The 17,152-nt window shown below is 42.1% G+C and overlaps 1 protein-coding gene across 2 annotated transcripts in view; it reads left to right on the forward strand.

The window, feature by feature from the left end:
* Positions 1-17,152, forward strand: part of THSD4 (thrombospondin type 1 domain containing 4) — a 2,294,989-nt gene that overhangs the window by 2,179,148 nt on the left and 98,689 nt on the right. For both annotated transcript variants that reach the window (XM_086958405.1, XM_086958406.1), the window contains one exon: positions 3,478-3,651. In XM_086958405.1, coding sequence (XP_086814531.1) covers positions 3,478-3,651 — 174 coding nt within the window. The remainder of the gene's footprint in view (positions 1-3,477; positions 3,652-17,152) is intronic.

A 17,152-nucleotide genomic window follows, 5' to 3' on the forward strand; every position in this document is an offset into this window, starting at 1 on the left:
ATTTGTTCCTATGGCTTCACCTTCATATATTATGTGGATGACAATTAATTAATCTTTCAGAATAAAAAGCTAAATCCATTTCTTTGCCTATCATTTTGGGCTTGGGACAAAGTGATTTGTCAGAACCTATAGAAATTAAATCCAATAAAGGTGACAATTGCTGCAGTTGGATAGCCTTCACGGTGCATCCGACATCCCCACACTGGCGTCTTGCACTTGCTTATACAACTAGAGAGAACCTGGCCCATTTTATCTTGTCTTTCAGTGGAACCTGATATTGAGACAGTTTCCATCTAAAATCTTTGTCTCTCCCACAGGGTGATGTACCCCTAGTTCTGTAAAGCCTAGAGTATTTCAATGGACCTTTTTTGGACAAAAGGGGTGTCTCCTAGTGAAATTGGAGGGGTATGAGTCTATAAATTCCCAGCAACCACTGAGTGGCATGGCTATGGAGGGTGTCACCTCCAGTTTGAAACTTCCAATCCCAATGAGAGGAAATTCCATATCTGCTGCAGTGAGCCAGATACATCCTGCAAGTCAGACATTCCACAGTCAATAAGACAGCTTAATGGATTCATCCAGTTGTTGCACAAGTCGGTGTGTTGGTGTGCACCTCCCCTCTCCTTCTCTCCTCATTTTTAATTGTGTATAACATTATGTATTTCATGTCATAGAACCTCCACAGAGCACCAAAGCATTTCTCAGAGAATTATTTTGTTTTGTTAGAAGAGACATCTCAAATGTGGGATGTGTTGCAATAGAAAACTGTTATGTGAGAAAGTTTATATTGAAATAACTTTACAAAAGCAGACTGTTATAAGAGCATGGTAGTTAACCGCGTGGGAGAAGGCGAAGTAGGCAACTCTCCGCACACCCTGCAGCGTGGCGTAGTTAGCCAGCCCCCACCCTCTCCCCTATTAACAATTAATTAGACTTTTATGAAAAGTTAAATAAAAACCACTTACCTGTACTGTGGCGTCCCCTGGCTGCCCTCTTCCTCTTCCTCGCCATCTCTGGGTAATCCTTGCAAAAATGGTGCATGCGCATTTCTCACAGGGAGCTCATGCACAGTTTTTGCAAGGATTACCCCGAGACGGCGACGAAGAGGAGGAGGGCAGACCAGGACCGCCACAGTACAGGTAGTGGTTTTTATTTTACTTTTCATTAAAGTCTAAATCATTGTTAATGGGGAGGTGGAGGCGGGTGGCGGAGTTCCTCGGAGTTTGTTCCCAACTCCATGGACGTCCAGGTAGTCCCGATCCACCCATTACGGTATACACCCGTTACAACGCATCTTTTACTCCGCACTACCATTACAACGCGACTTTTACAACGCATACCATTACAACGCATTGCGCTGGGGGGCGCTCTAGGATAGGGAATAAGTATAATTTACTATCCAACACCTTCCCTAGGGTCCACGGGGACTGGAGTTAGAATAGTAAATTATACTTACCACTATCCAGCACCTCAAAGCGCTATGCGTTGTAATGGTATGCGTTGTAATGGTCGCGTTGTAACGGTAGGTAGTTGTAATAGTATGCGTTGTAACATGGTACATCCACCAATTACGCCCAGGGTGAATGGTAGTGCAACATTACTAGACTATGTAACAAACAGTTTGCTTTTTTATGTGTATGTTTTTTTAATTGGGAGAGATGCTGAACAGGGGACCAGTAAATCTATGGCCGTAAATGTTATCCTATCAAAGGGCGGCGATTTACTTGCTTTTCAAATTCGCATACATTCCCAGTAGCATGCCTGGAAAACTAAACCAAATTAAGATTTCAAAGCTTGCTGCAGCGAATGTCATGTAACAGCACTCCTGGCTTCCTATTCCTAGTGGGTGGAACTCTTCTTCACCATAGAATTACAATCCAGCTGAATTAAGCTCACTGTGAAACGCACAGTATTAAAAGCTGTTGTCCCCATTGAAAAAGCCAATCCTCTACTCTCCAACTAAATCTGTTTTAATGTTCTCCTTTCCGTCAGTGAGCAGGAAATACTTCACTGAAGCGTATTTCCAACCATTTCTAGGGTAGGAAATGGGGGGATCATAGTTTGGAAAGTGCACAAACGTAAAGGTTTGTAGGCGTTGCCCAGTTTATGAAGCTTAACGCTTCTCGGAATGCCTAATTCACACCTATTGTGTGCAATTCCCTACTTTTAATTTCGGCACTAGTTGCGGAGAAATCTGTCGTAGTAAGGCCACCTACACCCACCGCAGAGTTAGTTCCAGAGTTAGTGCATTGTATACGTGAGTTTTTAGTTTGCTCCAAAGCAGCAGGAGAAATGGAGTGCTGTGGATGTCTGAGAACCATGGGCTGGGTGTATCAATGTTAGGAATGGCAATTACCTAATTGCGATTTTCTGCAAATCGCAATTAGTTAATCATTTATCCTAATGCATGATTCCTAGGGGGTCACAAATTGACCTACCTCATTATTATTATTGAGGTAGTTCGCCATTTGTGACCCATTAGGAATTGCTAAAATCACACGGATGGTGGCCTGCTGGGGTCAGCAGACCACCATGTCTTTGAGAGCTTTTAAATAAGGCATCCATTATTTTTTTAAATACACCCCAAATTCATTGAAGGAAAACGGGTTGGTATTAAAAAACAAAGAGGAAAAGATTTCATTTTTTAAGAGCAGACACTGGTCCGCTCTTAAAAAACGTTTTACGAACATTCACAAAGGGTAAGAGGGCCCTTAGGGACCCCATCCCACTTGCGAATGGGTTACTACCTACTTGAAGTAGGTGGTAAAATGTGAATGCTTAGCAGCTGCATTGCGGTTGCTAAACATTCTTACATACCGTTGCATTTCGGTATTAGGAAGGGACGCCCTAAATACCCCGCTTCTTAATACCATACGGGATGTATTGGCAATTCCAAACTACGATTCAGTAACATGTTACTGAATCGCAATTTGGGAATTATAAATACAAAATGCATTTTTTCATGTTGCAAATTGCCCTATTCTGTGAATCGGGCTGTTTGTGACCAGAAAAGTGTTTGAAGTATCCAACCCCATAACTTTTTGAACCAGCAATGTATTCAGGTAGTGCATATAGGTCATACGTGACAAGACCTGCATTTTATAAACACATTTTAACTGAACATTAGTATTACCAACCGACCGTTAACGTGGGTTGGTGAACAGAATATCTGTTAACTATTTTAAATAAATAATTAAAGGTCAGATATATACAGCAGCCGCATACTTTGCTTTGAAAGCTCGTGATTTTGTGACACTAACACCCTAGTAGCACTGAACATCACTTTTACATTTACTCAAGCTGTGCTCCTCTTTTCAGCTCACGAATAAACTTCAGTTGTACATTTACTCAAGCTGTGCTCCTCGTTTCAGCTCACGAATATACTTCAGTTGTACATTTACTCAAGCTGTGCTCCTCGTTTCAGCTCACGAATAAACTTCAGTTTTACATTTACTCAAGCTTTGCTCTTCATTTCAGTGCTCTGTGCCATGTGGAGTGGGACAGAAGACACGTGACGTCAAGTGCATCAGTAATATCGGTGATATCGTTGACGACGAGGAATGCAACATGAAGTTGCGCCCTGAGGATATTGAAAATTGTGACATGGGAACTTGTGCAAAGAGCTGGTTCCTGACAGAGTGGAGTGATACGGTAAGAATCTACCAAAGACGCACCAGTTGCAGTGTTTGGTTCCTACTGCCCGTTTCTTTATTACATACTTTCTGCTATAATTGTACTGCTGCGCATGATTCAGATCAAACCACGATTTCGCCAAGAGTGCAATATAGTAGAACAATAAACTTACAAACTGTAACATTTTATATTTACAGGCCATATTATCATGGCCAGTATTACATGTATTGATAAGGTGTTGTGGCAAAATTAAATATTCAGTAGGTTGAGAACACAAGTTTAATCTTGTGTAGCTCAGTTCGGTGGGACACTGTTCCATTCCATAAGGTCATCACTGCTCTAAGTGCTCTAAGTATAATTAACAACACACTAATTATGGCCAGAGTATAAATCCCTCACCAGGTGGTACATTATTAGCTACAGAAGCAGCGTGATATGCTATATGTAGGATAAAGTACCCCCTAGGGTTTAATATAAGGTTATTGCAAGTCGCCGGGGAGTTGTGCTACCACTTAGACACAAGGTCATAGTCTGAGTTCCTTTATAAGGCCATGAGACTCCAAGATGACTCATAAAATATTTATTAATGTAGATTAAGGTGCCATTTTAAACTAGACTAGCTGTACCCTGCCAGGCGTTGCTGTGGCTCAGTCTGGTTAAATGGATGAGAAACAAAAGAGTAAGCACACATTTCTAATATGTTTAATTTCACAATGCTTGTGGGTATACAATATGTTTTTGTAACTATTGTCTCTATGCGTCCCTTGTAGTGGGAAACACCACTTACAACGCATTCATTACAACGCACTACCATTACAACGCAACCATTACAACGCAAACCATTACAACGCATTGCGCTGGGGGGCGCTCTAGGATAGGGAATATATTTAATTTACTATCCAACACCTTCCCTACTATCCACGGGGACTGGAGTTGGAATAGTAAATTAAATAATTCACTATCCCGCGCTTAAAAGCACTATGCGTTGTAATGGTATGCGATGTAAAAACCGTGTTGTAACAGCAGGCGTTGTAATAGCCTGCGTTGTAACGTCACCAATCCCTTGTAGTTGTTCAGCAGCAAGCAAATCGATAGGGTCTGTTCGGCCTTTCGATTAAAAACACACGTGTATTGTACACACGCGTATTTGAATCCAACTTTGTGTATATATAAACACACGCTAATGTTGCAAAGTGAACCAACTCATCGCCCCTAAAACTCACATCCCGGTCTGCCATCCTGGCACCAACTCTCCATCCTAATATATTTAGACTATTGTCTCTATGCGCCTTTTCTTAATGTTGCAAAGTGAACCAACTCCTCCCCCCTCCCTCTACCCACTTCATGGTCCGCCATCCTGATACCAACTGTCCATCCTAATATATATAGACTATTGTCTCTATGCATCCCTTGTAGTTGTTGCACAGCAACCAAATTGATAGGGTAGTCTCGATGAACAACACGCGCGTATTGGACACGTGCTTATTCGAATCCAACGTTGTGTCAAAATTTCAAAGCAATCGGTGAAGAACTTCCGGAGATTCGCGATTTTGAACAAACAAAAATTTACATTTTTATTTACATAAGATAATGCACTAGATTTTACTCATTTAAAATGATTCATTATGAATTATTGATAAGGGTATCAGGTGACTCAATGTCAAAAAGGACGCATTGGTCCATTCTTCAGTTGTCCTTTCAGAAATCAGAGAACTAGTTCAGTTGGCGTAACCCACTACTCCAACTCCCAGACTGCATTAAGATGTTAACTGAATACCCAGAAAAAGAGGCCAGTGTTCTTGGTGACACAGAGGTATCTGGTCAAATCAGTGACTGACTAAAGCTACTACAATTTAGAAATATGTTAGTGATTTACATGCACAGGGAATTTTTTTTAGGAGTAGGTGCTTGTTATCCTTTCATTCCTGTTTCAAACTTCTTCTCCTCTACCTTTTCTATGCAAGTTTCATCCACAACATCAAGACCTATTTTGTTTTTGGCTGCAAGGGTGCACTGAAAAAGGTGTTGTGCGTGGGACTTTTTTCTGATATCCTTTTTTCTCTGCTACCCCTCCATCCCACCACATGAGATACCTCCTTTTTATCTGTCTGTGGCTTTCACTCCTTTGTTTATTTGTCCAGAAGTTCAGAGTGAAAGAGTAAGTTGCCTCTCTTACTTTTAAAATGAAGAGAGAGAACGTTCAGGAAACAGGGCATTGGGACAACGGAGTGAGGCTTCACTTTCTTAACTGTTAGAAGGAGTGTAGTAACATCCCGTGAAGCATGAAATGGGGTATTACAAGTGTAGTGACAGCTGGCGACCTTTAAATGCGTTAGAGCATTATCTTTGGCTCAAATTCCAGTGAGCGAGCCTGACGTCTTCTCTGAGCCTCATATTCGCTTGCACTTAGTCTTACTCTCTCTCTCTCATTGTCACTCAGTCTCATTCAGTTACTCTCATTCACACTTGTGCTAATTTTTACTTACTCTGACTCTCTTAGTCTCTCTGACTTATGTACTCTCAGACATTCTCACGCTTACCCACTCACCTCACTCATTCAAGGAATAGGTGTGGCGCAGCATCCTGGGCGGCTGACTCCAGAATACCGGGGCTCACGGCGCAATCACAGTTGACAGGTTAGCTCAACACCATGTGCCTCTGAGCAATAGCTTGCTTAATTTTCCTGACGACCCCCAGCGCCTTGACACCCTTAGGGGTAATTGTTCGTGCTTTACAAATACTGGTATTTCAATGAATTTAATTTCATTCTCACTTAGCCTCACCCAGTCCCACCCAGTCTGACATTCTGCCACACTCAAAATCACAGTGACTTACTTATTCTCATTCAGTTTTTCTCAGTTTCTAGTCTCCCTCTGAAATACTTGTTCCCACTGATTCACTCAGTCACATTATTTCTCACTCATTATGACTTGCTCAATCTCACTGTGACTCACTCAATCTCACTCAGTCACAGTCTGTCTCACTCATTCTTAGTCTCAATCATTCTCACTCTGCATCTGTCTCACTGATCCACTCAGTCATACTCACTCTGTGTCTGTCTGAGTGATCCACTCAGTCAACTCATTCTAATTTACTCACAGGCACCCTGACTCATGCGTTCTCAGTCTTACTCATTGCCAATCATTCTGACTTATTCAGTCTCACTCATTATCACTCAGTCATATTTTCTTATTATACCATAAGTGAATAATTGATTATTATTCACTCTTATTTTATTAATATACCAATAGTGAAGAAAAGAATATTATTGACTTTTGATATAATAAAAACTCGCCAGAAAACAAGTATACCTTAGCCCTGAAGCCCATAAGGGAGAGGCGCCACTGTATAAGTAAATATGTGAATAAAGGCACACTTCATTGTCAAAAGACATGTTATAAGAAATAAAAATACAGGACCATCATTTTAGGGCTGGGCGGTAAACTTCGCTCTGCTGGAAGACTTTTCGGATTTTTGCCACTCCGCACTCAGCTTGGAGTTTGGCAAACACTCATCCGGCAGAGCAGAGTTTATAGGCGCACTTGATACTGTGTCCCGTAAGGGTTGGCTGGTGAGTGGTCACCATGGAGATACACTGGCTCTGCCTCTGGGTTGCAACTGGCTGTTGGCTTCTTTCACCCTTTGGCCTGTGCTTGCTCCTCCTCGCGGGCGGGCCTGAACAAGGCAGCTCTGCTGTAGAGGAGTTGCAGATTTAGATTTTCTGGCCTTCTCCTGGCTCACAGAAAAGGTATGGTTTTCATATTGTCCTCATGCTTATTATTAGTTCTGGAAGTGTCTTTTGAAGAGAAGAGATTTGAGGTCGGATTTGAACGTCCGGGTATAGGTGGTGGTACGGAGTAATGGAGGAAGCGAGTTCCAGATTCTCACCACATTGCCTAGGAAGGATTGAGCCATTAATCTTTCCCTTTTGAAGGTGGGGCTCAGGCACTAAATTTTCTGCATTACGAGATGGTCTAGAGCCTCCAGAAAATTTCAGTTTATTTGCCAGGTATCGAGAGCAGGAAGTGTGCAAGGTTTTGTGGGTGATACAGGCAGTCTTGTAGATTGATCTTGCCTCGATGGGAAGCCATGGAAGAGAAGACAGAATGATAACCCCAGACTCTCATACTCCACTTATAAAGTATCTGGGTCAGAGCATATAAAAGTTCCAGCACCAAATGTCACTACAAAGTCGGCATATTCAGTAGATTCTCTAACCTCTGTGCAAACGGTCTGAGATGTGACCCATATACATCCCACTTTGGCAGAGAGAGATCCACCGCTACCAAATCCAAGACTGACCCTGCACTTGAGAAGCATGTATTCTTATTTATATAGCTAATGTAATACAGTTTGTATGAAACAATAAGAGCAAGTATAACAAACAGAAAGACTTCCTAAACAAAACTATTAATTATTAAGTAGACATATATCTTGATTGTAGTTGTATCAAATCCTTTATTGAAACTACTCCTTTTTCTTTTTTTTAAGAGCACCACAAAATTGCTTTGCTGCCAACGCGTTTCATCCCTCTTGGGACTTCTTCGGGGCTTGTTATAGTGCTGTTTCTTATGTTAGTGATAAGTATGGCTGCAGGCCAACCTTAGCAGCAACGTGGACACATGAGGTATATTTATTCCATTATGAAGATCCTGAATATGAGATAAAACCAGTCTGATTCTCTCTCAATAATAAGTGAAAACATAATAAAAGTGATCCCGTTATTCGAAGGATTCCATAATCTGGGTACGTTATTCCCAATATTAATATCACCTAAAGTGGTAGATGCTCGATCCTGGTAATTATTCTTCACAGAAGGTGGACTGTCCCCAATGACGGATTCGCCCAGTCCTCACAAATTTGCTACTCTCTCTTAGTTTAAATCAAGCAATGTCGCCTCTTCCGTACATGAACAATCCACGGCGTAACTCCGCAGTGTAAAGAAACGAGCAAGTCTGTTTACCCACTTTATGAAATAATCTGTCTGCAAGTTCTAGCTACAGTATACTCATTCCAGAGTCACACTGTTTGAAAATGTGTCTGTACAGTCTGCAAAATGAGGAAAGCCCCCTATGCATCCCATGCACCCTTACCCCACATTTTCTCTCCACCCAGACCGCTCAATAGCTGTTACAGCTATCTGACTCAACCAGGGTTAGGTTTGCAAAAAAGAGAGAAAATAGCTCTGTTCTAGATTCCTTCTGTCGTATTTCTATTGCATTCAGCTTTGGCCTTAAATCAGGTGACATTACAAAATGTTCATTAAAAAGTATCCTTTGTGTGGCTAGGGCAGTATGTGCTCTTGCTGTGCTTCTTCATCCGCCGTGCACATATCTTCGAGGTGCCTGATTTGGATCCGCAGAGTTCTAGGTTGTGCTCTATTTGGCAGTGCTCAGATTCTAGAGGTGCACACATCTTATGATGCACAGTTCACGCAGCACATATCTTGGAGCAACACAGAGCAACAGTAGTCCACGACATTCAGATTTTCTTGAATCTACGTTCTCCTGGTACGCCCACAGCTGGAACAGATTTCAGTTACCTAACAGTCTAACTTTGTACCTTCCTATCAATAAAATGTTGTAGTTTCCATATGTTAAAAATGTACAGAACAAATGTTTCAACTTTATTCTTTGCTCACTTCATATCATCTTTGGGGTCTCTTTTACAATGTTAATGATGTACAGATTCCACGGGAGTGGCGTGCTTATTTTGTGGTTCACCCCCTGGATTGGAGCCCATTTCTCGCGGCCCCCGCTGGAGTAGGAGACTTTTTCCAGCGGGCTGTTAAGTGACTTACTTTGGACCCCAGCGGGACTGCGAGGACCAGCGGCAGTGCGTTGCCTAATCTGCCGCAGCTGGTCCTCTTCCCGCCCCCACCTCCCGAACATTGTAAAGTGCCGTGCTGACTCCATCTCGGCGGATTCCTGCGTTACAGAAGCCACGGGAGTGGCGTGCTTACTTGTGGTTCACCCCCTGGATTGGAGCCCATTTCTCTCGGCCCCCTCTTCGTGGGAGCTGCTCGAGTAGGAGACTTTTTCCAGCGGGCTGTTAGTGACTTACTTTGGACCCCAGCGGGACTGCGAGGACCAGCGGGCAGTGCGTTGCCTAATTTGCCGCAGGTGGTCCTCTTCCCGCCCCCACCTTTATTTCCTATTTTACAGACCAAGGCCTCGCGTACGCGGGATGCGCGCGGGCAAGCCGGGCTAAGCCCGGGCAAAGGGCGGGCCCTCTAAGGCCCTCTAAGGCCCTCATAGGCCAGAAGAGGCCGGGCTGGGCCACCCCCCCTTTGTTTCATGGACTTACTCTTGGAAAGGTCAGTTATTGTCATATGTTCCTGGGCTCGGCTCCCCATTAATAATATAGCCTACTTAACTGTGCTGTTTATAATTGTGTGAGGTGTTCTATTATAGGCCCGTATATATAAATACCCCAACTGTGTTTTGGGAAACTATTCTTAGTGTTTACCTAGTAAAATGTCTACTATTGCCCCCACAGTAACATCCCTAGTAGGTGGAGGAGATAAACAAGGGACACTAGATAACTTTCTCATCAGGGCTACTGTAGCATCCGACAGAGAGATTGCACTCGCTGAACGAAGAGCTAAAAGACGTCGTTCCATTGAGCTAATTAAAAACAAACGCTCATCACTGGGCTCGCTGCAGCAAGCAATGTCTCCGATACCTAGTGTGCAGGAAGAAAGTGCAGGGTTAGACAAATCGCTGGGAGAAAGTATTCCCTTACTCCTTCAAGATATTACTCCCCCTCCCGACTATAACAACGACCCGCTTACAAATTATTCTCTCTCCTCAGGTAACCTGATTCAGGAAACTGACATTTTGGTAGATATTTCGACACCACTAACAGAGCCTGTTAAAAAATGTAACAAACCCCGTAAAAACTCACGACAACAAGGCCCTCCACCGAAAAGAAGAAGGAAGTGGGGGAGAAGAGTTTACCACCAAATGTTCCTACTCCATCAGTATTAGTGACTGATTCACCTCTCCCTCTGACCGACCTCCTGATAGTTCCTTCCAGTAATGATTTATTGGGTAACTTAGAAAAGCTAATTAGATCATTTATATTGCCTTTAGTAGCACGGTTACAAAAAATAGCCCAACAGTTGGAATACCTAGAGCAGGCTATTGACGTAATTAAAGAAGGAGTTCAGATAACCCCGCCACCACCATCATTAGTTCCCATTAGTAATAGCACTGTTCTACCCCCAATTGTAACTGATCAACCGGCGTCTAAACCTAAAACTGAAACCATAAAACAATCAATCTCGAAACCCCCAAAATCAACACCCAATGGAAAATCCCTACAAAAGACAATAAACAACGACAAGGTGGCACAGGCAGGACCAAAACCCAACCCTCAGGAAAACCTATAACTAATCCCCCAGGAAATCCCTCTTCAACTAATGAACGGGAAGACTTACTAAGGCCAATCTACTCAAAGAGATTTAAAGTAGATCTAGCCCCAGAAGCAGCCCCACTAGTGGTAATCCTTACTGGAGTTACGGCTCTGGAAGATGGCAAAAATGAGAATCACACACAATTAAAAAATAAAGTCATATTCTGGCTTAGGAAGAACCGACCACTTCCCCCTAATATGAACGGAGAACATTTTATATGCCAGACGTCTCCCCTGGCTAGGTCCCAGTATAAAAAACATCACAGGGGATATTATTATAATAAACTTTAGAGATGCTAGGGAAGTCAGATACATTTTAGAATGGTTTCCCCACGAGGACAGCAATGCTATTACAGCTCACGATCTGACCTATTTTCACCCTAGAAATCTGATAACCCCCCCTAATAATTTTAGGCTGCGATCTTATCACTATGACAAGTATACTAGACCAGTAACCCGGCAAGAGGTGGGTTGCCATGGGCCTCAATTAAACTATCGAGATGATCACTTAGGTTCTTTCTCACGATTCCAGGATGTCCGCCCTAGATTTTTACCTTTACCCCCGATTGATTACTATAGACCCCCACTCCACCCCCAAAATGACTACTTTAGGCCTTCAGGTACTCAATATCCTCCATTATGGACTAATTTTCAAAGACAGGATCACAATTTCCGACATAATCTGTCTACAAGGCCATTCCTGATCCCCAATCATAACCGATTTAATATTCTGTCAGGAATAGATGACATAGAATGACTGAGAAATACTCCTATGCCTGAGGATAACTTTAACCTGCTTCCTACTGATAACTTGACTGTAGATAATAATGCACCAATACTGGCGGATCCTGGTGGTAGTCCCTTGTCCTCTAGTGAGCGCCAAAAAAATGTTTTGGATAACAGTATCCTTACTGTAGGGACCGGGATTTCTTTAAAAGACCCTATACCGGTGTCGAGGGACAAACCTATTCAAACTTATACCCATTCGAATCAGTCACATTCTATCCCTAACGCCCTATCAACTAGTTCTCAGACTCTTTGCATCACTTTTTGGAAAATAGCAGGTTTGCGCCCTAAAGCTGACCAACCTAACTGGCTAGATACAATTAGAAACTATAACATAATATGCTGCCAGGAAACATGGTCGGTATCTGCTATTCACCTTCAGGGGTACAGATTGTATAATTAGAGTGCTCGTCCCTCTCCCTGTGGTAGACCTAAGGGAGGCCTGTCGATATATGTATGCAATACCCTCCCATTAAAGGAAATTGTGGAAATAGCATCTGAAGAGAACTATCAGATACTTAACTTTACAATGTTCCAAGGGCACACATATCTACTAGTACATTTTTACAATAACTTGCCATTACTAGACTTTCGGATGGTTTTAGAAAGGCTAACCCTCGTCCTGGATGAGCATAAAAAAAAAGTCCCTCTTTGTTCTCAAAACTGATCTGGGGAGGTGATTTTAATGTCACTCTATGTAAAGAGTTTACAAACCCAAGCTGCGGTATTACTGATGAGGAAGGGAAACCTCAGACACATTTTGCACATTCTAGCGCTGGGAACATCCTAAATGAAATGTTCTTTTCCCTAGGATTGGGGTTCGCAAATGAATTAGTTGAACCGCCAATTGATTTTTCCACCACTTTTCATGGCAGGGGTTGTCACAGTATAATTGATTTTATCTTGACCGCCAACTTAATGAAGGACGAGTTATTGTCATTTCATTAGTAGCGACCACTTCCCTAACAGTGTCACTATTTCATTGCAATCAGCACGCATAGTACCATGGATTATTAACCCAAAAACCCATAAGCATAGATAAAATAAATGGCTACTCGGTTATATGGGCCAAAGTAGATCCGGATGCCACAACAACCGCAGTCATTACCGAAGCCTATCCTATGTTAGAAACCTGTCTAAACCCGGATACCCAGGCTGAACAGATCCGGACTAGTTTCATAAATATTACTAAGGTAATTAGCAAAGAGCTCCAACGAAAACAAAAACAGCACTCCATTCACGATAAAGGGTGCCGCAAGACATTATCAAATTTAAAAAAGGCCCTATGCAATCTGTGAGGGACCAAACAGAAATTAGGAAGTTGAGGAAGCGCTATAATTTGGCTAAAAAAGAATGCATGAAAGAAAGGAAAAAAGCTCAGTGGGAAAAGCTCTACGAGAGCTGTAATAGAAAAGACAGCGAAATGTTTTGGAAGGTGGTTAATTCACCTTTCCTAAACGAGGGGAATACTAGACTCACCATTGAAGTGGCAATTACAGCAGAGGGGTGGGTCTCTCATTTCTCCAAAATATTTACAGCAGAAGGTGTTTATCCAAATGTATCTGGTGAGGAAATTAACATCCATACATCACCCTACCCCATTGAACTATCCTTTAGCCATGCAGAAGGTATTAACGCTCTGACATCCTCATAGACTGGTAAAGTCCCCGGGCTGGATGGCGTACCCCTGGATATATACAGGCATACTCGGCGTACCCCTGGATATATACAGGCATACTCAGGAACTTTGGACGCCAGTGCTGAACCGAGTGATTGAAGCAGCTCCAAAAGGGGGACTTATAAAATCCTGGTCAAGCTCTATTCTGTTGCCCATCTTTAAGAAGGGTAACCGAAATAACCCTGCATGCTACAGGCCCATCTCACTCCTGGATTCTCTTGGTAAAGTTGCCGGCCGACTGGTTTTAGACAGGTTGCGGGCCTGGTCTGAGGATAACAACATCATGACAGACCTGCAATACAGGTTCCGGGAGGGACTGGGTACTGTGGAGCAGCCGTTAAATCTCTCGCTACTCATCGGGAAATACACCCAGGCCAAGAAAGGCAATCTCCACCTAGTCTATGTCGATTTGACCGCAGCATTTGATTGTGTTTCTCACTCAAGGCTGTGGTCAATTTTAACTGATCTGGGTGTAGATCCCCCAATAATATCCTTTTTACGCGAGTTGTATTCGGAAGCTGTGGCCAGGGTGAGATTTGGGGTAAACAGTGAGCTTACCCCCCCTTTGCAGTTATTAAGGGAGTTAGACCAGGGTGTGTCCTGGCCCCCTTCTTTTTCAATCTTTATACAAACGGACTTGAGAAAGCCATGCTAGAGGGGAGTCAGGACCTGCCAAAAATCGCCCGGCGTCCCATCCCTGCGTTACTTTATGCGGACGACGCAGTGATCTTGGCACGTACCCAAATACAATTCCAAAAACAGCTAAATTCTTATTACAAATTTATGACCTCATTGGGGCTAATGGTTAATATCAAAAACACCTTTGTCAGGCACCTTGGAAAAAAGACTACCAGACAAAAGTCGGTATACATCGACAAATCCAAACTGGATTGCATTAAATCCTATCCATACTTAGAAATCCTATTTGATAACATCTCCTCCTGGAAACCGGCCATTCTTAGCAGGCATCTTCTGTTTTTGAGAGCTACTTCCGCCCTTATTGGCTTCGCCCGCAAAATAGGGAAGCCTCCACCAACATAACTAATTCATATATATAATGCAAAATGCCAAAGCGTAGCTGTATACGGTGCTGGGGTTTGGGGCTATGTATCCGTGGATACCTTACAGAGGGTAGAGAACAAATTTATCTGCTATTTATTGACTGTTCCGAAATGCTCCCCAACGTTTGCTTGTCATAACGAATTGGGCATGGATTACATTGCTGATCACATTAAAATCCAGCCAATTTTATTGTGACATCGTGTTTGGTCCACGCAGCAATGTACATCAACACAGGGGCTATTGACAGATTGCCTAGGCCTTGATAACTGGTCAGATATTCCGTGGCTGTCCTTTGTTTATAATTTTCTAAAAGATATGGATCTTTCTATTTATTTCACTAAACCTTCTGTTTTAACTACTATCTCTAGAAAGACCCTTAGGACGTTTGTCTGTCGCACTTAAGAGAATTACGTATAGCCAAAGTAATGCACAAAGTATCTAGTCAACACATTGTATCAATCCAAAGTACTCAGGGTATTCAACCATATCTTACCTTCTGTCTGACCAGCTGTGAAAAATACTTGTTGACTCGATTCAGGTTCAACATATTCTTTCGATTAGTTATTTATTTATTCATTTATTTATTTTCTTTTATAGCGCTGGACCCGACCCCCGAAGGGGTATCTCCGCGCTTGATTTGCTTATGTTACCAGATATGCTGTTGGTGCCAGAAAAGGTGACCAGTAGGAAATGTAAGGGGAGCTATGTTTCATAGAAAAGATGTGTCTTGAGCGCTTTCCGAAATGATAAAAGATTGGCATTATGTCTCAGACTGAAAGGAAGTTTATTCCAGGTGGAGGGTCCTATGTATGACAGTGCTACATTTCCAAAGAGACAAGATTGGTCAAATACAATTATTCGATGTCCCTGTGATGGTATTTCTGAACAGACTACCATCCATGTATTACTGTTTTGTAACTTCTACAAATCACCACGTAAGCGCTGGCTCATTCCATTGCTGCGATCATAGGGCCTGCGCAGATGCCGCCCTGCGCTCTTGGCACTACACCCTGACTCAGTATCGAATGCAAAAAGTATAGCAATGTACCTCAAAAACTGTTTGAAAAATCGTTGCAATCTCGATCATCTGTAGTCTCTTTGTGGTACAATACCATATGGCCCATTACTGGAGTGTGCACTGTATTTATGCCTGGTACTGCTCAAACCCCTTTTATAACAACACAAATTTCTTTGTTAGAAATTTAAACCATAATTTTATTTGCTAAATTGTAGTTATATAAGACTTTATTCTGGTCATGCAATTAACTGTTTAATAATATTTCCTAAACCTATTTTAACAATTGTGTATGAAATTGTTTGTTGATGCTGCTTTTATGATTTTAATCTGTCTTAAAATCGAAAAAAGCTTTTACTACTACTACAATGTTATAGCACCTACTTTTGTACTGAGTAAGGCTTTCTGTTAATAATATGTTACTCTGTGTACTCATACACTCAAAGTTGCTTCTGCCAGGAATATCTGCTATATTTTGTGTCAAAGTATAAAGATACTGAAACGAGATAACAAATGTGTGCATTTTGCTAAAATTATTTCTTTGTAATGATTTCTTTCCTAGAGTAAAATAATTTTCATGTTTACTAAATGGGGAGCCCTGTTTTCTATATGATGATTCAGTATGATACTTCTATGTACTCCAACATGTAGACATTACTCTGAGTGGAATTCATTCAATATTTTATGTAAATTTCTGCAAATCAATATAAACATGTACATGTAAGCATGCAATACCTTACGGTATTGGCAGTTACCAAAGAACATTAATTGTTAATGTTAACATAAGACTAAGAAGGCGTTCTATGCAAAATAAATTGAGACAGCAGGGTATCTAACACCAGTACTGGCTTACTCTAATGTATGCATATTTTTTACCTCTCTTCTTTTTGGACTTATTATCAAATGTGCCAAACCATTTTTAGAAATACATTCACCATACAATCACTTTTCTAATATAGGTAGGTGATCAGTTGTCGTCATCCAGGTGAAATGCCTCACTATGTGGGCGAAGTGTGGCTCAATGATTAGAGCGGCAGACACTGATTCAAAGGTCTAGCCTGGGACCAGGGTTCAATTCCCCACCTTGGCGGGTCTTGGGCTCAAAAATTCCACGGACCTGATAATTCTCGCCTTGGTGCCTATTCCAATCATGGAGTCCCACTCTGCAACTCTTGGCAATAGCTTGCTTAATTTCCACAACAGCCCCCACAACGCTAAGGATGCCTGGCCTCCACCTTGGGGGTGCCCAGGAGTGGACGCCTCACGGGGAAAGCCAGGATGTGTTCCACAGCAGTATTCATACAAGCGCCTTGAGACCCTTGCAAGTGAGAAGTGCGCTTTACAAGTATATATCTAACTTCTAAAACTTATTTGAGCATTTCCTTTTTTCAATGAAAGAGAGTATAAATACTTACTCATCTTTTAAAACTTAATGCAATAAAAGATTCAGTAAATGCCCATTCTACATGAGCCATGTTTGCAGCAGCTTATAAAACTCATAATTTGAAAATCTTTTTCTTCCCAAGCTGCTCTCCTTCAAGCCTAAGCTGTGATGGAATGTG

This window comes from Lissotriton vulgaris, chromosome 2_1 (assembly GCF_964263255.1).
Source record: "Lissotriton vulgaris chromosome 2_1, aLisVul1.2, whole genome shotgun sequence".
In the NCBI taxonomy this organism is placed as follows: Eukaryota; Metazoa; Chordata; class Amphibia; order Caudata; family Salamandridae; genus Lissotriton; species Lissotriton vulgaris.